At 39.8% G+C, this 27,760-nt stretch overlaps 1 protein-coding gene across 2 annotated transcripts in view; it reads right to left on the reverse strand.

The window, feature by feature from the left end:
• Positions 1–17,379, reverse strand: part of Rasa1 (RAS p21 protein activator 1) — a 79,725-nt gene extending 62,346 nt beyond the window's left edge. The window contains exon 1 of one of the 2 annotated variants that reach the window (XM_035440484.1): positions 16,554–17,074. In XM_035440484.1, the coding sequence (XP_035296375.1) occupies positions 16,554–17,074 (521 nt within the window). Of the gene's footprint in view, positions 1–16,553 lie in introns of both variants that reach the window. The other variant, XM_027401780.2, reaches the window with a different exon arrangement.
• Between the last annotated feature and the right edge of the window lie 10,381 nt (positions 17,380–27,760).

The following is a 27,760-nucleotide window of genomic DNA, read 5'->3' on the forward strand; positions in this document are numbered from 1 at the left end:
TCCTCAAAAAAATTCAAGAAACTTAAAAACACATACATACAGAGAGGGAAGGAGGGAGGGAGGGAGGGAGACAAGCAGCTCATGGAAATTAAGAGGAAGAACTTAAGGAGAATGAACATCTGAGTGATGCCCAAGAACACACAAACAGAAGGCTAATGGAAATATCAAAGACAGTATAGGACTTGAGAACAGAATTCAACAGACATATAAGCTGAAATGAAGATGGGATTGAAAAACTTAAAACCCACCAGGTGTTGTAGCCCACACCTTTACTCCCAACACACAGAGGCAGGCAGGTGGGTCCACCAGAGTTTGAGGCTAGCCTGGTCTACAGAGTGAGTACCAGGACAGGAAAGGCTACATAGAGCAACCCTGTCTCAAAAAATCCAGAGAGAAGTCCAGCCAGAAAACTCAAAGGAGGATTAATGAAGGATTGAAAGAGTCACATATAAGTAACATTTTATATAAAATGTAGCAGTTTAGGTTCTCATAATCAAGAATAGGTACAAATATCATAAAATGAAGGTCAGGGCCATAATTACTCTTCTAAGCTGCCACTGCAAGGGAGTGATGCACATCAGTTGTACACATAATGCACTGTTATCTAAATATTGTGTATTTACTATTATATAAATAATACTATTTTTTTAAAGATTTGTTTGGGTAGACTACAAAAGTATTACACAAAGTCTAAACTGAGACGTCCTTTTTAAAAACTGAAAGTACTTTTTATGTATATTATACAATATGTCCTTTCCAAACTAGTTTATATATTTGTGAAGTGTACCTGTCTCCATTTTACTCATTTACTACACACAGAGACCCTCTCTTTGTGTGTTCATAGACACTGCTGTGGCCCTCCTTGCTGCATTATGCTGTGTATGTACTCAAAGGCCAATGCCCTCGGTGGCCCACTCTGGGGATGCATGCATGATGAGCTGTCTCTTCAGGGCTTAATTTTTCTGCTCTGAAGCTATCCTGCAATCCCTCTCAAATTTCCAACTACAATAAATTACATTACATTTATTGCATTTTCTTGGTTAAAATAAAACTTAACATACTCTGAAAAAATTAAAACTCAAAGGAAATACCTACAGGTAGAATGGATCTAGTAGAAGACAAAATATTAGGCCTGAAAGATAGGTAGAGTATCTAGACCAAATAAATAAGGAATATAGAAAGAAAAAGAAACAAACAAACAGGAAAGAAATATAGAGGGAATACAGTACACCAAAAAGACCAAACTTCCAAATTACAGGCACAGATGTGTGAGAAGAATCCTAAGATAATGGCATAAACCATAACTTCATAAGATCATAAAAGAAAACAACTCCAAATTCAGAAAAAACATACACATACAGATCCGAGAGGCACATAGAACACCAAACAGACAAGACCAGAAAAGAAAATCTCCACTGCATGTCATAGTTAAAGCACTAAGTATACAGAACAAAGAACATGTAGTGAAGGATGCAAGAGAAAAACAAAACATGCACATAAAGGAAAACTCACCATAGTGACAGCTGGTTTTTCAATGAAAACTTTGAAAGCCAGAAGAACCTGGAGTAATGTGTGGGGGACCAAAATGTTTCCGTTATGGAATGTTTTAAGGTCCAGTCTCTAGTTTCATTAAACAGGAGCACCCGAAAGCTCTGGCCCACTATTGTATTGCTAATACTAGCAAGTCTACTATTGTTTACCATAGCCTCAGTATAGGATGCCTCCTAGTTTGCATCTCTATGGGCCTAAGCATCTGCATGGGCCTGCACCTGAGTGGAGGGGTGAGGTGTGTAAGTAACAAGGAGGACAGAGGGGAGGAGTGATCTAGCAGAGAGGAGAAGAGGACAGGAGTGATCTCCTCGTAGCCATGGAAGGATGGTTAAGAAACAGTCTAAAAGATGGTAAAGAAAAGACTCTAGTTTTACACCATGGAACTGAGAGCTCTCTAAAGATAACAAGATGCCTGTGTTTGGTCTTTATCGCCAGTGGGTTGCTAGGAGTTTCCAGGTCCACGCACCCCCACTCAGGCAGAACCTCATGGCCATCGTGGCTTGGAGCTGAGACATGCCGGGTCACAACAGTAATGTATTCCAATTCCTAAAAGACTATGATGGCCAGACGACACTAATGTGCTCCACAAACTATCCATCACAGTTGAAGAACAAAGAAAAACATTCCACAATACAAGCAGTTAACCTAGAACATTTTATATCAAACAAACCAAACTTAGAAGAAATGTAGACAGCAATATTTGGGGCTAAAGAAAGGAATGAGCATAAACAAGAGAATGTGGAAAGAAGTACAAAGCTATAATTATAAAAACACGAAGTACCAGTCAGAACACAAAATGCTGCCACCAAAAACCAACAACTAGATGATCACAATTAACACGCACATTTCAGTAACTGTAAATTGCAATAGCCTCAATTCTCCAAGCAAAAGGCACAGGCTGACTGAATGGACCAAAAAACAAGACACACAACTTAGCTTTAAAGATAAACACCAACCTGGAATAAAGAATAGACAAAAGTTCTCCAATCAAATGAGATCAGGAAACATACAGATATCTCTATCCTAGTATCTTATAAATACACTTGATTCTAAAACCAATCAGAAGGGGGAACACCATGTTCTAATCAAAATAACCATTAGGCAAGACACTAATCAAAATAACCATTAGGCAAGACATTGCTATCCTGAACATATATGCACCAAACTCTGGGATATCCAGTTTCACACACATACACATGGAGGGAGGAAGGGAGAGAGGAAGGGAGGGAGGAGTACTACATGACTTGAAGACAAAGATTAACATTAATTTATTAATAGTGGGTGATTTCAATAGCTCACTTTCTCCAATAGACAGGTCATCTGAATGAAAATTATGATGAAATTTAAACAGATAACATATCAAATGGACTTAATTGATGCCCAAAAAATATTCTACAAAAACACTGAAGAAAAAAAAAAAACACATTCTACTTTGCAGCACACAGAAGATTCTCTATAACAGAACATACCATGGGACACAATACAAATCTTTACAAATTAAAAGACTGAAGTAACTCACGTGTGTTCTCTGAGGATAATGCAATAAAACAAAATTGACAACACACAAAAAAATCTTTAGTAAATACACAAACTCATGGAGATTAAACAATTCGTTAACGAATGATGAATAGGTCAAAGAAGTCATCAAGAATGAAATTTAAAAAAAAACTTCTTGGAACTAAATGAAAATGAAAACACAATACAAAAAAATTTTGGAGACACACTGAAAGCACTTTTCCTCCTTTGAGGGCAAATGAAAGCTATATGTATCTACATAAAAAGAAAAAAAAAAGCAGAATGAGCACAAATAAGTAGCATTGTGGTACAACTCAAAAATTTGGAAAAACAAAAATCAACCAAATACAAACCCAGTACATGGCAAGAAATAATAAAAATTCAGAGCAAAAATTAATGAAGTAGAAACAAAGAAAACAATACAAATAATAAATGAATCTAAGACAAGATTTGTTGAGAAGATTGACAGCACTCTGGCCCCAAATTAAAAGAATCATAAATTAACAGAGAACATTACAAACGGACCTAAAGAATTCAGAATATTATAAATACTTTAAAATCCTGTACCTGCACTCCATTAAGCTATAAATTCAGGAACCTTGAGGCAGAAACTTATACAGAAGTCACAGAGAACTGCAGCTTACTGGCTTGGTCCTCATAGCTTCCTCAGTCTTCATTCTTACAGAAATCAGGACCAAGTAGGCCCACAGAATGGCACCACCCACAATGGGCTGGGCCCTCCCTCTTCAATCACTAATTAAGAGAAAGCCTTACAGGTTTGCCTACTGCCTGACCTTATGGAGTCGTTTTCTTAATTGAGGTTCTCTGCTCTCTCAGATGACTTTAGCTAGTGCCAAGTTGACCAAAAAACTATACAACACAACCTGTGTCTACAAAAACTAACTCCAAATAGATCAAAGACCTAAACCTGAACTTGAAACCTGAACCCCTGAAACAGCTACAAGAAAAATAAGCAGTAGCCTACATGATATAAATGTAGGAAAGGCTTTCCTGCATAGGACTCCATTTGCCCAAGAATTAAGTCCAAAATTTAAGAAGTAGATCATCATGAAACCAAAAAGCTTCTGCACAGCTAAAGAAACAGTGAACTGTGTGATGAAAAAGCCCAAAGAACATGGGTCAATCTTTGCCAGCTATTTATCTAACAATGGGTTAATATCCAAAATACATACAGAACTCAAAAAACAAAAGTTAAAAAGTAAATGACCCATTCAAACATTGGGCCTGAGATCTAAACAAAAATTTTCAAAAGAAGATAACAGAATGGTTTTAAATTTAAATTTAATATTTTAAATTTTTAAAATGTTCATCAATGCTAGTAATTAGGGGAATGCAAATTAAAACAACTGTTTTTGAGAGTTCATCTTAATCCTAATTAGAATGGCAAAGATCAGCAAAACAGCTGACAACAAAGGTGTGGGGATGTGGGAAAAAGCAAACCTCATTCACTGTTGGTGGGATTGCAAACTGGTCCAAACACTGTAAATCAACTCTCAAAAAAAAAAAAAAAATCAAAAATAAATCTACCATATGACCCAGATAACTCCTTGGAATATGCTCAAAGGACTAGTCTTCACACTCCAGAGATACTTGCTGAGCCATGTTGATTGCTGCTCTAGTCACAATAACTAGGAAATGGAAAACATAAGTGTTCTACCACTGAAAGGGACATAATGAAAATATAGTACATATATGCTATGGAATACTAAGTAGCTGTAAAGAAAAAATGAAATCAAAAACTCTGCAGGTAAATGGATAGAACTAGAAAATATTATATTGGGTGAGTAACACAGATACAGGAAGGCTAAAACCACATGTTCTCTCTCATTAGAGGCTCGCTCCTAGAGCCAAACATTTCAATGTAAGTACATACCCTGTAGCAAGTGTAAACACCAAGTAAGTAAAAGGGACTATTGCCAGGTTGGGGAGCAACAGAGAGGAATGGCTGGGTATAAGTGATCTCTGGTTGGGAAACTGGGGATGGGATCTTTGATTAGGGAGATAAATACAGGAGGAGGGACAGTGGTAAAATAACAGTAAGGATGTCTGAAAAGTTATAATGAAATATAAGAAATAATACTATTACTATTTACAAAAGCCTATAATGCAAATACGTCTGTGTATAAGTACAAATATATAGTCTCTTCTGGGCTGGCAGTGTGCCAAGACATAAAGATGATCTAACAAAAACCCCAACAGTAGGCATGAGAAGACATCTTTTGAGTTACTAGTCAAAGTTATCCAAAAACTCCCAAAACATTACAGGCTATTGCTACTGCCTCAGGCCCTCAGAGATAGAAAGTTAAGGCTCTATAGCTGAAGATACCTTGCACTTCAGATGTAGGATCCATGGGCCTCTGAGCCAAAACTGACCTGAAATGCCCCCTACCTGCAACTTCCACAGGAGGGAAGCAACCAACAGTCCTGCCTAATTATGACACATATGAACCACATCAGTGACCGGTATGGCACAATAAGCATGCACACCTGGGGGGGTAGCCAACAGCTCTCTAATTGGACTTAAGACACATTCAACAGAGTAATCATGCCTGATACTTGAAACCTAGCCAACTACCCAGGGTTACTGAAGTCATGGACCTTCGAGGAGAACCGACAAAAACCAGTTTACTAAATCAATATAGTCCCCAACTACATTCTAAGTATTTGTCCTTATTCCTACAGTAAGTGTAGTTCTCATCACTTCATCAAGGAACTCTCTCTTTGCAACAGACACCATTACAGAAAACCATGTATCAATCAAAAGGTAGAGTTGTGGAGCCCATGCCCAGTGTATACACCTACAAAACATCTCCCCAACAAAAGGAAGGCTCAGGGAACACTGCTGAAAAGGGGGCAGAAACTATAAGCCAGAGCATCAAGGACTTTGCTATGGGACTGTGTCTTTTATGAATGTCAGAAGCTACACCTATAAACTTTCACAAACATAACTGCCTAAACCAGAGCTGAACAAGGACAAGAACAAACACACTATTGTGGATGTCGGAAAGCCACACAGGCAACCATGTAATGTTGAAAGGGAGAAAATAAACCTACCTAAATATGTATATTTCTAATATACATATATATATTTCTATAACAATAAAACAAGAGGCCATGTATTTGAAAAAGTGCAAGGGAGTAAAATGGGAGGGTTTGGAGGAAGGAAAGGGAAGGTGAAATAATGCAATTTTATCATAATACCCCAAACCAAAAAATTTTCAAAAAGTATGGAACCAAAAGAAAAACTACTGGTGATTTCTCTCTTTTTGTTATTGTTGTTTTGGTTTCATTTGATTTGCTTTTTGATACAGGGTCTCACTATGTAGTCCTGGCTATGATGGAAGTTACTATATAGACCACAGTGGTCTCAAACTCAAGAGACTGCCTGCATCTGCCTCCTGAGTGCTGGGATTAAAGGTGTGCACCACCACACCTGGCTGTGATTGTAGTGTCATGTTTAATCAGCTAAGAGAAATGTTAGCTTAAAAAATGAAAAACCAGTACTCTGATAGTACAGGACAAAGAATATATGATTCTGTTATACAAGGTTCTTGATCGTGATTCCAGTTTAATGAGTTACACCTACAAAACTACAGGTACTAAAAGGAATCTTTCTAAGTCCCTTTCTTTAGTTTGAGGCAGATGCACTCAAGAAAGAGGATGTTAAAAGTTTGAAAGATTGAAGATGGTAAGATGACTCAGCCAGTAAAGACACCTGCCACCAAGCCTGCTGACCTAAGTGTGATACCCTGGGCACACATGGTGGAAGGAGAGAAGGAACTCACACAAGTTGTCCTCTGAGCTCTATACATGTATAGTGCTGTGTGCACCCATACATGCATGTACCCACACAAAAATGGGGGGAAATTTTTAACTAAAAATATATCTCCATACCCAGATAAATCCTGTGCTCAGATGTCATCCAAGAAATTTCTTTGTGCAGTGGCTAACACTTAATGTAGAAACTCACAATTGGTCAAAGTACAGAGAATATGTGTCTATGAAATACTCATCAATAAACCAGACATCTATATCACAAATCTCCCTAAGGCTCAGTGAGTATCTCAGAATAGGGGATGGAAAGAGCCAGAGGTCAGGGCAAGACTGGGGCAAAATGGCTCTCTTCTGGACATGACAGAACTACTGCATTCATGAACTCACAGTGTCGCTGGACATGCCAAAGGGGCAGTGAGTGACAACTGAAGTTCCAAGTCTCAGCCCACCAGAAGGAAACTCTCTGATGGGACAATCTGTTTTGGCAAGGCCACAGGTATGCAGATCCCGGAATATCTCTTGCTTCTGCTGCGTCTTTACATGTCTGCTGCAGCTCTCTTTCTCTGCTACCTAGCATGGTGTGAGTGGATGTGGGGAGAGCTCCACTGCCTGTAATATAATGTGTTTATTTCTTGGAAACATCCCATTCTACTGGGTATTTTTTCCTGTGGATTGCCAAGATGACCCCTCCCTAAGCTGTACTGTCTAATTTGATGATAATAATAATGATAGCCTATACAGAGTTTGATGAACAAAAATAAATACAAGGATATGTTCACAGCTAAGGCCTGTGAGTTCCACCTTAGGAGGTGCTCAGGTTAATTATGAAAAGGAAAGCACCTGAGTCCAGGAGCCAGGCCGTCTCTAATTCTCCTAATGCTGAAAAGAAGTAGTCATATACCATTAGCTAAAATAAAGCTTCAAAATAACTTCAGGTTATATCGGATGCCTTGCTAGCAGTTTTAATTAACTTCCAAAATCAAACTCAAGTTCACAAGGACATACAGCTGAGCTGTCTGACTCATTAGATTAGGGTGGAAAACACGAAACAGCCTGTTGTTAGCTAGTTCCCCATGCTAGGTCTGGTTAATAATCAAATGTGATGATTAATTCCTTATACCCATTTCTGCCCTCAATCTCCTGATATCAAAAACAAAACAAAACAAAACTATTGATGAGAGGGTATGTATCCTAAAGATTTAAAGTAGAGCTGATTGGTTCTTTTTTATATATAAAAATTTAGGTTTGTGAGTCTGTTAAGATTCCTTATAAGATTACCTTTCAAGGTAAGTAATAAAGCAATCAGGCCTTTCTTTGTAACAGCAAAATGCAGCCAGTAAAAGACCTGTCTAGAATACCTTGCTTGCCCACACAGTTAATCTATAATAAGTTGCTTGGGTATGAATGCATGTGGGTTGTTGGGATAATTTGTTTTTCACCTGTAGTACATAAAATGTTTAATCACTTAAGGGATATGGAAAACAGTTTTTTACTGTTTGTTATGTATTTGTTGTAATCATTCGCTTGAAAAACAGAAAGTATACAGTAGAAAGAACAGAGAAAGAACATGAGAGAACAGGGATAAAGAAAGAAGCCATGAAGAGAACATGTGTCTTTTTCCTTAAAACCCCTCAAATAGAAAAGTCTAGTTTATGCCTACTCCATGGATTTCTCTCAAAAATGTTGTGCTGCTGGAGGCTGACACCACCCCCCTACTCCCACCCCAGGCAACAGTAGCAGCTGTAACTGCCTGCACAAGATCAAGCCAGTCAACATTCTGGCAGAGGTACACACCTCTGAGTGAGTACTGATGGTCTGATGGTTGACAGCTTCTAGTGAAGAAAGGGTCAGTTCTCTTTAAGGGTGTAGGATCCCTGTTATGTCAACCATGCTCCAGTGGATGGCCTCACAATCATGCATATATGGGCATCACAAATCAAACTCAATTGATTATGTAGGGGTTGGGCAAGAAGTTGAGGGAGGGTGAAGGTGGAGTAAGAGTAGTTAGGGGGAGGAGTGTAAGGCATCAAAATATATTGTATGCTTGTATGAAATTCTTGAAGATGAAAAATACTGTAATAAATTTAATTGGATGTTAAAACAAATACATAATACAGAAAATTTGCTGTAGTAATACTCCATCTATAATAGGACTTTTGAGTTTCATACAGTAAGACATGAATTTAAATATATTTCCATCTTTTAGCACAGATATTGTCTACTACCATACCACCCTAAATGTGCCTTATCTTGTCAACATATAACCGAAAGAGAAATGTTACTGACACACAAAGAAAAAGGGTAAAAATAACACAAAATTTTCATTCCTACATGAGATAAAGGAATAAAATGGCAACTCTTCTCAAGGTAATATTTGTTTAACTGCCTCCAAAATATCACCCATCTCAATTTTTAACATGTACAATTAACCATGGTTCAATGCAAGCTGCCATAAAAAAGAAAGAAAAGCAAAACAACAACAAACAAGAACAGCATGGTCCAAGTGGCTTGAGCAACTGTAATTACCGTTTCACTCTTCTGGCAGCTAGAAATTAAAAGACCAAGGAGCTAGCAAGGCTGGCTTCACTCCTTGGCTCCAGATGGTGAACTTCTCAGTATCGTGACATGAACTATCTGTATGTGCATACTACAAGCATCTCTTCTGAAAAAGAAGCAGTCCTGCTAAATTTGTGAACCATGCTATTTATGAACTCATTTAATATAATTACCGATTTAAAAGCACTATCAACAAATATAATCATACCATGGATTAGGGCTTCAAGATGAACACTGGCAGGAACATAATTCAATCCAGAACAACAATGACAGCTACTCTTGAGGTATTATTAATTTTTAAATAGTATGTATGTGTGTATGTGTATTTCATCATAGATGAGACAAAACAAAGAAAAATAAGCAAAGTACTGTTGTGGAATAATCTTTTTGTACACTGTGAAGATGTCACTCTAATTGGTTTAATTAAAAAGCTGAACATCGATAGGCAGAATTCCCGGGCACAGAGTACACTGGGAAGAAGGGCAGAGAAGCCATGAGATGCAGATCAAGCAGGATGGGCACTACAGAGATGAGATAATAAAGCCACAAGGCAGAAAATATATTAATAAAAATAGGTTAATTTAAGTTATAAGAACTAGTTAGAAACAAGCCTAAGCTATCAGCAGAGCTTTCATAATTAATAAGAAGTCTCTGTCATTACTGGAGAGGCCACAGTCCTGATGACAAAGTGTGATTATATGTAGTACCCAATGTCCAGGCACATATTCCACATAAGACCTGAGAAAGCTTTAAAAATGGTTCCAAACACACAAAAACAGAAGCAAATGCAGCTTCTTAGTTCCGTAGTAGTTTCTCATGGGGGCCTCAGTACAGAGACACAGTTTAAGTTTTGCTCATGCAGACAGAACAGGTAACAGATACACAGTAAAGCAGATCCAGACAGGAAAAAACATGTAAACAGATTACTATGTGTTTTAAAATGTAGGTAGGCTTAAAAAAGAAAAAAAAATGGATATAGACAGTCAAAGGAAAAAAATAGTTTATAAATAATAAGAAAAGTCTTTAAAGAAAAAATAATATAAAAAGGATAAGTCACATAAAGATGGAAAATACAGTCTGGAGCCTATATGGTGTCTTTAAACTTTTGACTGCTGATGAACAAACAACGGATGCTGAGAGACACTGGATTATGAAAACTGCTAAATTAAACCAACCTATATATTTTTAAAATGCCTTAACTTTAAGAAGTCAAGAAATGTTACCTTGTGGAAGAGGTAATGCTTTTGTTTCCACAGGTAACGAGAAGCTGTGGATTCCTTCCAGGTTAATAGTAATCAGGTTTGATCAAAGAAGATCCCATGAAAATCCTGGCCACAGTTATAAAGAAATAAACCTAGAAAAACTACAAGACAGGTGGCCTATATTTTACATGCTCAAACATGAAACCAAAAATTCATCTTTAATTGACTTGTGCAAGTGCACATTCCATATTTGTGTTAATATAGATATATACCTTTGAAAGTTTGTGTGTTTTCAGAGCAAGGGGAGCAGACAACAATGAAAACGAGTGACCCGGGTGATCCAGCTACTCCAAGTGCCTCTGCTGCATTTTCCTGAAAGTTCTACATCCAAAACAGCTTCAAAGCCGCTGGCTGAGATGGTCTAGCCTCACAGACTATTCTAGTCAGGACTTGACCATCGTCCGAATTTTCTCAGGATCCCCCAAAGATGCCAGTGCCCCCAGACAACAAGAAGCAGTTTAGCCAGGTGTTGGTGGCACACGCCTTTAATCCCAGCACTTGGGAGACAGAGGCAGGCGGATCTCTGTGAGTTCGAGGCCAGCCTGGTCTACAGAGTGAGTTCCAGGACAACCTTCAAAGCTACACAGAGAAACACTGTCTCAAAAAAGGCAGTTTAGAGAACACAATGCCCACATTCCCAGAAGACGGGGTTCGTGGTTTTTGGTCATTTGATAGGTTATGGATGTTTGTCATGGTTTTGGGGGGGGGAGGGTTACAAGCTGTTACTGGTAATGGTCAGGAAAAAAAGCTGAACAAAGGAGATTAGATTCAGGGATGTTTCTGAAGAAAAAAGGGGAAATAAGTATAAAAAATGATAAGCTAAAAAGGTGGATTGTTGAATCTAGTTTTGAACAACCACTAGTCTCAAATATTTAACATTGATATGGATTTTTGTATACTGATACAAATTCAAGATTATTTTTGTTAGAACATACTGTACATACATTTCTACTCTTGTTTAAGGTATTGTACCTTAACATTTAACAATGTAATATAAATTTCTTATTTAACAATGTAATATAAATTTCTAGTCCTTGAAATTTTTACAAACTACTATTATTACAAACTACTTAAGATAATAAAGAAATGCAGGTTAGTAGTCAACCTATAACAATCAAACTTGTAGTCATGTTATGTATATTTTCAATGTCACATATATTTTAGATAGCTAGATGGTCTTCAAGCACTTCAAAGACATACAGAACATGGCATTTAAAATGTTTTTGTTAACATAGTGATTTCAAGACAATGAGATACATCTGTTCCTGGCAGCACCGATTTACTTCAGAGAAGATGATGGGCATTCAAGAAGTTTGCTTTCGATGTGCCAAAACTAGTCATTTGAACAAGAAACTGTTCTTTCCTTGATTGCTAATTGTATGATACACAAACTGTACAAGTAAGGCACAAAGAAAAAAGACTGTTGAACTATGGAGCAGGACAGTCCAGCTCCATAGAGGAACCTTGGGTGACTGTCCAGGCAGCCAGATGTCTCTGTTATTTCTAGAGTTTTGGAAGTAGCTTGCACTGCACTTCCTGTTTACTCAGGTAATACTATATCCTTCTGGGATCTTTGATGAAGTTGAAGACTAGGTAGTTATAGCTGCAATTTTCCTTAGTTACAATAGAAGGTAAATTAGGTACAGAGCTTTGGACTCACCAAGATAGAATAGATAATGTAATATTTTCTGCAAATATGCCAAATGCAGATGGACTGCAATGTGAATGTGATTATCACAGAGACTTCTTAAAAGCCAAGCTTGGCTTTCATAATAAGAAGTCTCTGTGCCATTATTTGGGGAGCTGACATTCCTGACAAAAAAAAGTCCAATTGCAAAGTACAAACTGAATATCCCTATTCTAAACATCAAAATTTTAAATAGATTCAAATTCAGGATATTCAATTGGATTGATAAAATACACACATATATCCCAGAATTTGACAAACTGAAATCTGAAATAACTGACCCAAGTATTTTGGCTAAGAAATAATCTGTGTTTCTCCATCATTTATTTCCAGCTCAGTCACTCAAGTATTCCCACTATTACATATTAGTGTGGCATCAACTTTCATTGTACAGTTATAAAAATTAAGTAAGAAAATCTGTAATCTTCAAGAGGTAAAGCAACAGAAATAAGAGTTCAAGGCCAAGGAAGCTGAGCTACATGGCAAGATAGGCAAGCGGTGTATGGACTTGTTCATGCACACACATGCGTTTGAGTTAAGCATGTGATACACACCTATAATCCCAGTACTTGAGACAGGAGGCTATCTAACCCTGGACCAGCATGCAGTACATTGTAAGAGCTTGTCTCAAATAAGTAAATAAACAAAAAATTAAGTGAAATGGGTTGTTTTTTTGTTTTTTTTTTTTTTTGAGCCAATGAAGTGGCCATCCCTAAAATCCCAGCTACTCAGGATGCTCAAACAAGATGATCACTTGAGACCAAAATTCCAAGCTCAGCTTGGACAACATCTTGAGATCTTGATTTAGAAAGAAAGAGGGACAGACAGACAGACAGGCAGGCAGGCAGGCAGGCAGAGACAGAGACAGAGAAAGAGAGAGAGAAGAAAAACTAGCTACTAATAATGGTATCTCTATACCAAAAGAACTGGTAAGCAGAACTTTCTTTTATGATAAGAAAATTATATTGTTATTTGGGGGAACTATTTATTGGAACACAGTAAGTAAATATGTTGGCCACTAGCCTAGCCAAAATAAATTTGATCTCAAGGTTTAGGGAGAGACCTGGCTTCAAAGAAGTAAGATAAAAAGTGACCGAGAATACCAGATGGCATTTCTGTTTACCGCATGAACATCCACACATACATGAGCACACACCACATATGTGTACCACACTCAGACAAATACAAGCAAATCAAACAGAAAAGACAATGATAGAACCACTAGCTTAGTGGTTCTCAACCTTCCTAATGCTACAATCCTTTAATACAGCTCCTATTGTTACGGTGACCCCCAACAATACAATTACTTTTGTTGCTACTTCATAACTGTACTTTTGCTACTGTTATGAATCATAATGTAAATATCTGTTTTTTCTGACAGTCTTCAGCAATTCCTGTGAAACGGTCTTTTGACCTCCAAGAGAACCACTGCACTAGACAAAGGGAACTGAGTCTCCTGAACATTAGCAAGGAGCTGAGCTTCCTTACAAGTCACTTTAGACTGTGACATAAAGAACAAATCTTATTTTAAAAAGGAAGAAAGGGGTGAACTTGTATAATTAGTAGTAAATTTTAAAACATACTGGAATAATTTGTCTAGGGAGATAGCTCAGTGGTAAAGAATTTGTCTAAACACTATAAAGTCCTGGGTTTGATTCACAGCACTAAAAGAATTATGCAAGCTATATATGACTAAACAGGTTATATTCAGGAAAAAATATATGCAGACAGTAACAATGAAAAGAGGCTATGAATTTGAAGGATGTCAGGGAGGTAATTTGGGAGGATTTGTAGGGAAGAAAGAAAAGGGAGAAATGTTAGTAAATTACAATCTCAAAAATAACAAAGATTTATATAAATATACATTAAAAGTATAGAGGACTTTTTAGAATATGAACAACTTAGCTGGGTGCTGGTGGCCGTGGTGGTGGCACACATGCCTTTAATCCCAGCACTGGGGAGGTAGAGGCAGGCAGATCTCTGTGAGTTCTGTTCCAGCCTGGTCTACAGAGCTAATTCCAGGACAGCCAGAGCTGTTACACAGAGAAACCCTGTCAAAAAAAAAAAAAAAAAAAACATATATATATATATATATATGAACTACTCTAAGTCAAATTTTATGTTCATTTTTAAATATATTTAAAAATAATAAAATTACTTCTAATAGATTTCTCACAAATAAAATTTTCTCCAAATAATCATGCTTAATCTTAAAAATTTAGTGTGAAAATAATCTGTATTTTTCCATTCCATTTTGCTGTCAAGTTTAAATTCCTCTTTTAAAGCATATTATAACCTACAAAGGGAATATGATGGCTCAAGCCTACTATCCCAGCACTTGGGAGGCTGAACTGGATCATCACCGATCAAGGGTGGCTTGGGTTATACGGTGAGTTACAAGCCATCCTACACTAGAATGACAGCCTCTCTTAAAGAATAAAATAAAATAAATGAGTCTGCTGGAAATAATTTAATAATAATACACTGGGATGGAGAGATGGCTCAGCAGTTAAAAGCACTTGCTGATCTTTCAGAGGAGCAGTGTTTGGTTCCCATCACCCACAGAACAGCTCTCAACCACCTGTAACTCCAGTTCCAGGAAATCTGATGCCCTCTTCTGGCCTCTGTCACTGGACACTGTCACAATGCACATACACACATGCAGACAAACACTCATAAAATAAAAATAACTAAAGTTTCAAATGCCTTTAAGAAAACAAGATTGTAAATATGCCTAAATCAAATTCAATTACAAAAATGGCGTAAGACCACATTCTCTCATTATACTGCATTTTATTATAATAAAAGCATAACTGATTTTGGCAAAAAAGGTATATACACAATGCCGGAATTTTTTTAACACAGAATATTCCTAAGATAGACTGCAATACACAGACATAAATTAGATTAAAATAAGAAAAGAGAGGTTACACTTTGTGATGAATGACATAAAAGGAACATAACTCCCTTTCACCATAGCTGGGAAGTATCAAAACAGACCTAAACTGAAATCTGAAAATGTCAACAAACACAAAGCTTTCTGACCAATGCATTTCTAAATCACAACATGCATTCAAAAGAGCAGTAAATGTAGCTTAAATGAGAATGGATTACTATTACAAAATGCTTCCCTGATTGTCTTTAGGTCATTTCTTAAGCCTCTTAAGAAGCTGACCCTCCCAAAGAAAACTTCTCAAGTGTCCAGAAAGTGTCAATATATGAACCAAATCTTTTTTCCTACAATTACCAATGGTGTTGAAATTCTAAAGGTCAATTACGACTGATTCGAAGGCTCTATAAAACATGCTTCGTCTATTATTACCACTTCCCACCTCAACAATTTTCCCTCATCAAAATCAACCTACATTTACAAAGACATACCTATTTCACTTAGGAAAAGAACACATTAAAGAGACAACTCTAAATTAAAAGGGAAAGCCATTTTCCCTGATTAATTCACAATAAACTACCAAAATTAATTTCCAAACAATACAGCATCAGCCACGACCAATATTTTATTTTTTAATGTTTTGTACTGTCTCAGTATAGAAGTATTACATGAATACTAACAACATTAAGGAACAAGTTAGTGTTCAGTGTGTGAGCCCTTAATCACACCTGTAATTCACAGAACTTCCTTCCATTCTCGGCTGCTTCTCTAAAGTGATCTAGTCTTTTCTGAATCACAACTCTCCCAGTAAACATTAAGTAGGGATTTGCAACTGCAGCAAAAAGAAAACATTCTGACCAATGAATTTCCAACTTACATTAATGTAATACCCATGTAAACACCTGTACTCATGGTTCTCACTGTAAATCTAGATTCAGCAGGGGCATGGGAGGTACCATAGACAGTGGCTGCCTTTACAGTGCCAAGTTCTGCTGAATCCCGGACACTATCTCAATTAGGAAGGGGCAGAACCATATCCGGTCCTCACTGGATACAGTTTCCCATGCTTCCCATCTGAAAAACTTTGTCTTGCCAGAAAAGCAATACACACACGAGGACGCCAGGGACAGTGCCGTAGGGAAGATGTCTGGTCACATTAAATCCCTACATAAGGAACGTGAAACTTCAAAACTTTTCAAACAAATTACCGCCGCAGGAGCATGGTCTGTTTTGCTTTCTTGCCCACTTCTTTCATGGAACCAGCTTCCACAATCCCTCAACAGCATTTTGGACTTACTGGTTAGTGGGAGGTGCGGTCAGCGGTATGGCCACCTCTTCCTCCTCGTATTCAGGTCCATCCAGAGAGTCACCTTCATCCACCGTGCCCAGGCCGGAGCCCAAAGGGGGCAGCTGAGGAGGCGGCGGCAGAGGAGGGAATCCGCCACCCGGCCCGAGGGTCTCGGCAGACAACGACAAAGTCCCCTTGGCGAAAGGAACATCCCCAGCAGGTCCGGCGGCGGCAGCACCCGCCACGCCAGCAGCAGCAGCAGCAGCACCGCTGGTCAGCGCGGCGCCCCCCAGGACACCCGCCACTGGCCCTGTCGCCAGGAACCCGGACCCCAACGCGGCTCCGCCACCCAGGGCCGCAGCCAGGTCGGCGTCTGCCAGCCCGGGGCAGGGGGCGGCTGCCACCGGCAGGGCCGCGGGTAACTTCACCCGGCACGCTGCCGGGTAGGCGCTGGAGCCCGCGGCCGCACCGCCTGCGGCCCCCGCGGTGGCCGGGCCGCCTTCCTCACTGCCGGCCTCGGCCGCCATCATGTTGAAGCCCGCTCTCCTCTAGCTACCCCGGCCGCCCGGGAGCCCCGGGGGCCAGCAGGCCCGGCCTGCGAGCCGCCCCACCCAGGCGCGTCCCCCTTCAGCTCTCCAGGCAGAGGAAACAACAACAAAAGGAGAGCGCCCGCCGCCGCGCCCCCTCCTCCGGCCACAGCCCAAGCTCGGCGGCTGCTGGCTTACGGGAAGCGACGCGGGCAAAAAAGCCCAGTGCCTGCAGAAACGCTACCCGAGCTGGCCGCGCACACCCACACTCACGCGCACACATGCACAGGGCGCCAAACTTCCTGGCTACGCTAAAGAGGAAGGGAAGCCCGCTGCAGCGGCCAGGGCAGCGCTGCCTCCTCCGCCACCGCCGCCGCGCCTCAAGGCCCGGGTTCCGGCCGCCCCCACCGCAGCCACCGCCGGGGCTGCCGGAGCCGCGGCCGCCGCAGCCTCATCTCCGCCGGCTGGAGACCCGGGCGCTGGGAGGGGCGGAGGAAGGGGGCGGGCGCGCACAACCCGACTCGACGGCTGCCTGCCGTCCGCTCTCGGCAGCGAAACCCGAGAGAGAGGGAGAAAGGAGGGCGGGCCGCGGAGGAAGGGAGGGGAGCAGGAGCCCGAGGCTTCTGCGCAGGCGCCTTCCGGGAGCGCGTCTGGAGAGAGGCCAGGGAAAAGCAGCCCGGGCAGCAGGAAGCGGCGGCGGAGCGGCGGCGGAGCGGCGGGCGGGCGGGCGGGCGCGCGCCTGGGGGCGTGGCAGGCTCTCTCGCTGAGCGGCGAGAGACGCGTGGCGCGCTCCCTCCACGCCAAAGGTTCTGTGCGGGCCTGCCTGCCTCTCCCGGCTTTGTTTGCTAACGGGGCGACAAGGAAAGTCCCTCGTGTCCACGCCCGAGGGACCGGCGGGACGAGGAGGTGGTGGGAAGGAAAGGTTGATGTCAGGAAGTCCATTCCCTTCTTTCTAACTTGAAGAAAAATGTCCTCAACCACCGGTGCAGTCGGCAACAAAGGTCAAAGCAGTAGTCCCAGTTTATTCCTTTTGGTTGCACAATGTTAGTCGCCGTGCTACTGTCACACGGTAAAATAATTCAAACCTAGAAGCTGGGACTCAAGAAAAAAACTGATGAAAGGAGCCATGGAAAACTGTGAAGGTGGAAACACAGGCAAAGCCAGATTTCTACTACTAAAGTTCCCTGCTCCGAATGCCTCTCTCACACGTTTGCACGCCAGACAATAAAGTGTGAACAGGAAAAGTGCCTAGGTCAGTGTGGTTTTGTGCTAGTTTGTATTCAAGAGTCTGCAAGACATATCCAAATCTGAACTTTACAAAATTACCAAACTCAGATCAATGTCACCTTTAATATGGCCAAGGAAAAGATTTTGTTCGCCTTATGTGAATGTGTATATAAGTCTATAAGTTCATACACACACGCGCGCGCGCGCGCGCACACACACACACACACACACACACACACACACACACACACACACACACAGTTGTCTTTTGCTGTTCCCTGGCCATATGTTCCAGGGCACTGGTGAGTTCCAAAATATTATTATGACTTAATATCTTACAAAATTTGTGCACGTTTTTAATTTGTGCACATTTCCCATGCACATTAAATCATCCCTAGGTAATTTACAGTAGTTAATGTGATCTAAATGTCCTTAATGTCATAATTGTTTGGGAATAAGAGCAAAAAGACTGTACACATTCAGTACAGGTAAAAAATTTTTCTAAATGTTTTCATATGAGGTGTGTGCCACCCATGAATATATAGTTTGCTGACATAGAGAGCAGATAATATATAGGAATTCATATAGAGAGGTCATTCTGGCTATTTAAAATTATCAGTGTTTGGAATTTGTCCTTTGGGATTCATGTAATGTTCTAGCATTTCAGTTCTCCCTGGAGAGGGTGTCACATTGAATGCCACTGAGTACTGATCATATTTTCTCTGTTAAGATTGAGCAAACCAAGCTGCTGAGAGTGGCAAGAGGTTGAGCTAGAATACCAGGGAAAGGGGGTGGTGGGATACCATTAAAGGAAATGACAAAACACAGACAGGACTTTTCCACAGTCTGAATATTGCAGTACACCCTCCCTGTCTATAACAAGAATCCAACCTCATTAAACAGTGGTGCTTGCCACTTATTCATGTGTCACCTGAGAAGGTGAAAGTGAGTTAGTTAAGGGAGTTGTGACTCAGGGTAGAACTCTGACCAATAACTTTAAGAAATTTGCATCTTAGACTTTCTGAATCAGAAACGGCACCATTTGTGTTTAAATGAGTCCTTCCAGTGATTGTTGACACACTTAGTTTGAGAACTGTGCTATACTAGAATATGCTAATTAAAGAGGCAGTATGGCATTCAATAGGTAGATAGGTAAGATGTGGATATTGGTTTGCTGAGGTCTGTACTATTCTAAAACAGCAAATGAGAGCAAAATAAAGCAGATCCATGATCATTAAAATGATAATGAAATACTGCTTCCTACAGTGGCTTGCTTAGAACAGATTTTAAATGTAAACTAAAATCCCACTTGTGCCTACTGCTGAATTCGTGAAGCACAAATATACAAATACAAAAGCAACTATGTTCATAGGCAGAGGTTAAAAACTGTGGTGTTTAAATCCTACTCCTCCAACTCTAAACTGCATCACAACCATTAGAGTTAGATTGAGGTCTTTGAACTGACTGTTAGGCTACCTATCACCACCTATACTTACCAGTCTTCCTTTGTTTGTGTTCAAATGCCATCTTCCTGAAAATCCAGGTCAGACTCACTGCTCTAATCACAGACTTACCTCCTCCTTTCCTGAAAACTCTTCAGCACTCAAGTATCAATATTTAATACAGCCTGATACCTCTTACACACTTCCATATTTTCCCAGTTACTTTTAAGCATATGTCATTAGAAAACTTTGCTGCAAAAACAACCCATTGTCTGTCTGTTCCCTTAGCTCAGTTCTGGATATGTTCTCTGCTTTTAACAGGTCTCCATTCTTTAAAAGCATAAATAAAAACTGTATTGCATCATTGCACATCTTTGGAAATAAATTTCATACTATCAGGAAGGAACTAAGTCTCTTTGTAAAGTGTGTGTGTGTGTGTGTGTGTGTGTGTGTGTGTGTGTGTGTGTGTAATGTATAATATATATTCCTATTTGCAGTACCAGGCAAATTTGTGCTTTGTTCTTTTACCATTGCTTATTCGCTTTTAAAATATTTCATTTTATACATATGAGTGTTTTGCCTGTGTGTATGTCTGTGCATCAAGTGCATGCATTGTCTGCAGAGGCCAGAAGAGGGCATTGTGCATTTCCCATGAAAACTAGAAAAGGGCTTCAGACACTGGAGTTTCAGGAGGTTGTGAAGTTGCCATATGGGTGCTGGGAATTGAACTGAGGTCCTCTGGAAAACCAGCCAATGCCTTCAACTGCTGAGCTATCTCCCCAGTCCCTACAGTTTTTAAATCTCTATTGACGTCTATGTTTTTCAACCCTTTAGTTTTTCCAAAAATATTTGATGTTCCTACTTCATTTAGTTTTGTCTTCAGCCTCTTTTCCTTTTCTACTTCACCCATTTTTTTCTGCTAATTTCTGTTTCATATTGTGCTTCTGTGTCTTTGTTTTCTTATGAGCCCCTAAATTTCCTGACAAATTTCTTGAAGTTTCATGAGTCAAAAATTGAAGAACATTTTTTATTTAAACCCTGAATTACTTGTTTGAGAGGGAAATGACAAGTATTCTGCAGGAACTAGTGTTAGGCATGGACTTATGTAACATCAGTTACAGAGGGGCATAAACAGTCCTAATTAAATTCACAAAGGATATAAAAGTGAGAGGTGCTGGAAGGCAAAGGAAAACGATCCATTATATATGTGATTTTACAAAAATTGTTTGGATGTGCTAAACAAAAATTGTTTGGGTCATTTAGTATTAGTAAATGTACTTAATGATAACTAATAAAAACCTAGGAAAAGACATTCATGATGAGATATTGAAAGTCTACAATATAAGTGTATTTATTCTCATCTCATTGCCATCTCAGATATTAATGTAATTCACTGCAAACTACTTTTGCATCTTGTGTGTATCAAGTAGATAAACCAGTAATCCTGACCCTGTCATTGAGATTAGCAGAAGACCTGAATGTGCTTAAGCAAATATATGAAAAAGTTGATGATGGGACACTAAAGTGAGAAGTAATAAAGTGCGTACAACTGTGTTTAAGAATTCCATAGCACACCCTCAGCTATGCCAGTTGGTTCCTATATTGTCTAATGTCCAAAGATATCATTGTCTCAACAGATATCAAGAAGCCCTTACCTCTAATCCTAATATCCCCCACTGCATTTGTTGACCTGAAGTATGATTCCTCAGAGCACATTTTCTAATTAGGAACATCTTTTGAAAAAATGACATTCAAGGGATACGGGCTATGAAAACATCTTGGTTAATTTTCTATCGCTATGAAAAAACACACTGTATATTCCATACTTGTGTTAATACAGTGTATGTATGTATGTATGTATGTTTGTATGTAAGTATGTATGTATGTATGTATGTATGTATGTATGTATGTTACCTTTAAAAGTTTGGGTGTTTTCAGAACAAAAGAACTGAAACACCAACCAATTAAGACAAGCAGCCCAGGTGATCCAGCCTTTCAAAATGCCTTTGTTATAGTTTGCTCAAAATTCTGCATCCAGAATAACTTCAAAGCTGCTAGCTAAGATGGTTCAGCCTCATAGACTATCCAAACAAGACTTCAAAGAAGCTCTATACTTTTCCATCCCATGGAGAATAAACAAAAAATAATACAGCTAGCTCTTCCAGGACTTGACTATTATCCCAATTTTCTCAAAGTCACCTAAAGATGTCATCACCTCAGGACTACAGAAATCAGTCTAAAGAACATGAAACGCACATTCCCAAGAGATCAGTGGGTGATTTTTTTGCTCATTCAGTTGGTTATGGATGTTTTTCATTGTTTTGGGGTGGAGAGTTGGTTACAAGTTGTTATTGGTAATGGTCAGAAAAAAAAAAACTAAACAAAGAGGATCAGATTCAGGCATCTCTCTTTGAGAGAAAAAAGGGCAGATATTGAATAATACTATAAAAGGGTAGTTTGTTGAGTCTACTTTTAACCATTAGTCTCTAATATTTTACATTGGTATAAAATTTTTTTATTGACACAAATTTAAGGTTGTTTATATATATGTATAATAAATATATAAAATAATTCTACTCTTGTTTAAGTTATTGTACCTATGCAGCTCATCTAAAAATGTAAAGTTCTTGTCCTTGGAAGATATTTAGGATAATTAAAAAAATACAGGTTAGTAGTTAAGTCATCTCTGATAATGAAACTTGTAGTAATGTTAGGTATGTTTTCAAGATTTGACAGATATATTTTAGATGTGTTTAGATAGGAAAGCTTTCTTCAAACACTTCAGAGACCTATAGAATATGGAATTTAAGATGCTTCATTAACTTAAGGCTTTTCATGACAGTGAGACATGTCTGCTCCTGAAAGCGCCAATTTACTTCAAAAAAGATGATGGGCATCAAAGAACCTGCATATGGAGTTTGCTTTCTCTATGGCAAAGTTAGCCACTGGCAAAGAAACTGCCTTTGTCTTAACAGCTATAGTATGCTGTCCAAACCGGACAAGTAGGACACAAAAGAAAGCAACTGCTGAACTTTGCCAAGACAAAGTAGTACAGTCTTTCAAAATTCCTGCTTCACAGAAAAGTCTGTCAGATATTCTAGGTCTGTAGACTGAAGTCGGATCCCCAGCATTACAGAGGAATCTTGGGTGACTGTCCAGGAAACCAGCTGTCTGCCATCTCTAGTTTTGGAAGTTGTTTTCTCTATACTTCCTGTTTACTCAGGTAATATATCTTTCTCATATCTCTGATGGAGTTGAAGATGAGATAGTTATAGTTACAGTTTTCCTTGATACAAAATTCAGAAAAGAAAATTACATAAGAGATATAAAGTGTATAAGGTTGAGAGACATAAAAACTTAAGTTGTTCATCTAAGAAAAGGTTTTGAGGTCTAAAAAGATAGTTTTATGTAGCATGGATAATAAAAACCCAGAGACAGATATTGGGATTCAAGCTGGAGATCAGAAAAACAAAGCAACCAAGCCAGTAGAGAGTTCTTACCTCTAACAAGGCACAGAGCAAGCAGGTGGGGGTGGGAGTGTGGGGGTGGGGGGGGTGGGCAGGGATCCAGTCCTCAGAGTGACTGCAGACTGCAATGCTCTCTACCAAAAATCTCAGACTGTTCCAGCATGACTGCCCTGAGCTCCTGCCTTATATTCCTCTCTAGTGCTGGGATCAAAGGCATGTCATCTCAATGCTGAGCTGTTTCTCTTTAAACTGATCCACTCTCATGTAGGTCAGGGTGACCTTGAACTCACAGAGATCCATCAGCCTGTCTCCTGACTGCTGCAATTAAAGGTTTGGCCACCATTTCATATCCTGTAGGGCTAACCAATGGCTTGGGTGTGTATCTAACTTGTGGCTTTGTGTGTGTGTGTGTGTGTGTGTGTGTGTGTGTGTGTGTGTGTATGTGTGTGTGTGTGTGTGGCTAGCTAGTGGATTAGCTTTTAACTAGGTGTGGGGTTAACTAGTGGCTTAGCTTTGCATTCTGATCTTCAGTTAAGCTTTATTTGTATCACTGCACTCTTAGGTTGGTAATACAAGTTAGAATCAAAAGTGAATTAGATACAAATTTTGAACTCACTATGTTAGGATAGAAAATACAGTACTTTCTCCAAATTTGACACGTACAAATGGAGTGGATATTATGAATGTAATTCTTAGCTTGTAATTTTTCTTATTATATATAGTTTTACTATGTATGTAGTCTGTGCTGCCTCCTAAGGCCATGTTGGTGTCCATGATCTATGTCAAGATGGTTCACTTTCGGTTAAATGGTGAGACAAAAAGTAACTTAAGAATAAGTAGTCTTTCTGTATGTACACTGAGAAAGCAATAGAGGAAACAGCCTAATATTCATGATAACCTAAATGTATATCTTGGAGCAAACTTAACATAAGAGATAAAGGAACTTTACAATGAAAACTTTAAATCTCTGAAGAAAGAAATTACAAATGACTGGCAGATGGAAAGACCTATACTACAGGATTGGTAGAATTAGTATTGTGAAAATAATCATATCAAAAGCAATTTACAGATCAAATACAATCCAAATTAAAATCCCCATTGTAAATGGATGTTTCCTGTCCTGCCCACCAGTTCCCTGATAATCACCTAGAGGCTTAATATTACTTATAAATGCTTGGCCAATAGCTTGGGCTTGTTACTAGCTAATTCTTACATTTAAATTAACTCATTTCTATTAATCTATATATTGCTATGTGGCTCGTGGCTTTACCTGTCCTCTAATACATCTTGCTTCCTGGGTGACTGGCTGGCATCTCCCTTTATTCCACCTTCTGCCCTGAGTATGCTTGGTCACACTGAGTATGCTTCCTGCCTGCCTAGTGGCCAGTCAGTGTACTATTAAACTAATTCCAGTGACAAATCTTTCCTGTGTACAAGTTGATTATTCCATAGTACCCCATGCCATTCTGCTTATGAATAAAAAAGATAAGCATCACCTTGGGTCAGTTTGGTGTCTGAGGGCTGCCACTGGGACCATGCCAACCTGAGTGGCCTGCACTGCCATCTGGGACCATGGTGTCATGGTCTGCATGGTGTCTGCAACCATGGAACACCATAGCTGAGTCTGCATTAATGTCTATGGCCCATGTTGTCAACAAAGGCCACACGATGCCCAGGGTCTAGGTAGCAACCTGTGACCAGGCTGGTCTCTGAGAGCCATGCCACCACTAGAGCCATGCCAGTATGAGTGACCTATGATGCCATGTAGGGCCATTGTGTCATTCAGACCTGGGCTGTTAAGGGTCATGTCAGGGTCTGTGGTCCTACTGCAGCTGGGGTCTGTGTTGATGTCCATGGCCCATGTTACCAAATAAAACCATAGGAACCATGTCAAGGTCTGAGGGCTATGCTGAGCTGACCCCACCCTTCACTGCCCTGTGAAAGCTGCCTTGCCCCTTGCTGGACACTGTATTAGGAGAGCTGAACTCTAACACTTGGGAGAGATGGCCTCACCCCTCACACTGAAGTGGGAGAGCTGGCACCCAATGGCATGGGCCTAGAAGAGATGGATCTGTCCCTCACCTAAGGGGGTAGTCCCAGTAATCAGGACTGAACAGCTGAGCTACCACCTAGACCTACTCCCCTGGGCCTTGGTTTAGCCTACGCTAATATATAACCCATTATACCTGCTGGACCATGTGAAGGATGAAGGGACTGGTCCTGTGGAATGGTAGCCACAGGATCTCCATGACTCAGGGCAACAGCAGGATATCCAAGAGGAGTTTCAGTGAGGATCCAATGATGATGGCGTGCCAGATGTCAGGCACCTTGAACCAGACCAATGAGTGATTCTTTGCAATGAACATTTGCCAGTGGGGCTGACTGAAAGAAAGGGTATACTGGGTGACAATAGGACAAATGAAAAGGTGTTGGAAAGATGGGTAAGCAAGGTAGGGTTTTTTGTCTGTTTTGTTTTTAATTAATTGGGGGATTCATTTTTGGGGGACACAGCAGGGGTGAGGAGAAGATTGGAGGGACTGTGCGGTAAGTGGCATTGGGTACATGATTTGAAATTTCCAAAAAATAATTTAAAGAATTGTGTTATAAGTAAAAAAAAAAATACAAAACACAAGTTTCAGTTTCATTTGGAAATACAAAAGATCCAAGGCAGCTAAGGCAACTGTGAGTGAAAAGAAGAATACTGGAGACATTACTGTATCTGATCTCAAGTAATACTACATAGCTAAAGTAACAAAAACACTATGGTACTGGCACAGAAACAGACACACAGATCAATGGAATAGAATAGAAGACACAGATTTCAATTCATACTACTAAAGCAACCTGATTTTTACAGTCACCAAAATTAAACATTGAAGAAAGACAGCATCTTTAACAAAAGGTATTTGGAAAACTGGATATCCACATGTAGATGATAACAAGAATGGAGATATCATAATAGAGGGAGACATTTTTTGTTTACAGAGAAATCAGGTACTAGGGAAATGTCTGGAGATCTACAAAGATGACACCAGCTAACAATCTAAGCAACGGAGGAAAGGCTACCTTAAATGCCCTCCCCTGATAATGAGATTGATAACTGACTTATATGCCATCCTATAGCCTTCATTCAGCAGCTGGTGGAAGTAGAAGACACCCACAACTAATCACCGAACTGAACTGGAACCCAGATGCAGAGAAAGATGAGTGAAGAGCACAGGGGTCCAGACCAGGCTGGTGATACCCACAGAAACAACTGACCTGAGCATCCGGAAACTCTTGCTCCCCAGACTGATAGCTGGAATACCAGCATGGGACTGTTCCAGACCCCAGGAACATGGGTTTCTGTGAGGGACCTCCTGTAGAAGTTCAGTACTCATTCCTAGCATAAGTGTGGACTTTAGGAGCCCATTCCGTATAGAGGAATACTCCCTGAGCCAAGACACACGGGGGTGGACCTAGGCTCTATCGCAAAGGATACAATAGACACTGATGACACCCTATGGAAGGCCTCACCATCCAGGGGGAGTAGAAAGGATATGTGGTAGGTTTTAGTTAGGGGTGGGCGGTAGGGGAAGATGGGTGGGAGAAGGGAACTGGGATTGTCATGTAAAACAATCCTGTTTCTAATTCAAATTAAAAAGTTGGAAAAAAAAAACATGCAGTGCACAGACACAGAAAGACAGCAACCATCTAAAAACTAAAAGGTAGGTGTGCTGCTGAAGAACCCATTGCCCAGTGCATCCTTTGTTTTGACGTGACTCCAGACCCAAGGCGTGTCTAGCCTGTGCCCTGGCAAAGCTTGTGCTACTTCTAGAATTCAAACAGCTGTCTGCTAAGGTTTTCCAGACCTTTGTAGTCGAATGCCAAGAAGGGCCTAGTTAAGGAATGAAGAATCTGTAAAGAAATACTGGGATTTGGCTTAAGAAATTTTGTCTAATTTAAGAGGAAGGTTTTAACTTTAAAATTATATACAACAAAAGTAGTTATCAAGTAAGAATTACAGTTACAATATCCAGTCTATTTATAATTGGTAAAATTAGAGAAAATACTCTATTATCTAACTTATCTTGATGAGTCTAAAATTTTATAGCTAATTAGTTTTCTATCATCACTAAAACTATAACTTTAACTATTCAGTCTTTAACTCCATCAGAGATCCAAGAATGATGAGATGTTACCTAATGACAGGGACATCTGGCTGCCTGAACAGTCACCCCAAATTCCTCTGTAACATAATTTTGAAGGGCTGTCCTATCTTGTCTTGGCAAAGTTTAGCAGTCATCTTTCTTGCATCCTGTTGGTCCAGTTTAGACAGCATATTGTCAGCAATTGAGGCAAGGACAGTTTCTTTGCCCAAAGGCAAGCTTTGCCATAAAGACAACAAGATCCATATGTAGTTTCTTTGATGCCCAACATCATCTCTGAAGTAGATTGGTGCTACCAGGAACAGACATATCTCACTGTCATGAAAAGCCTTAGGTTATTAAACATATTAAATGTCATATTCTGTGGGTCTCTTAAGTGTTTGAAGACTACCTGTCAATCTAAAT

The sequence above is a fragment of the Cricetulus griseus genome, chromosome 2 (assembly GCF_003668045.3).
Source record: "Cricetulus griseus strain 17A/GY chromosome 2, alternate assembly CriGri-PICRH-1.0, whole genome shotgun sequence".
NCBI classification, from domain to species: domain Eukaryota; kingdom Metazoa; phylum Chordata; class Mammalia; order Rodentia; family Cricetidae; genus Cricetulus; species Cricetulus griseus.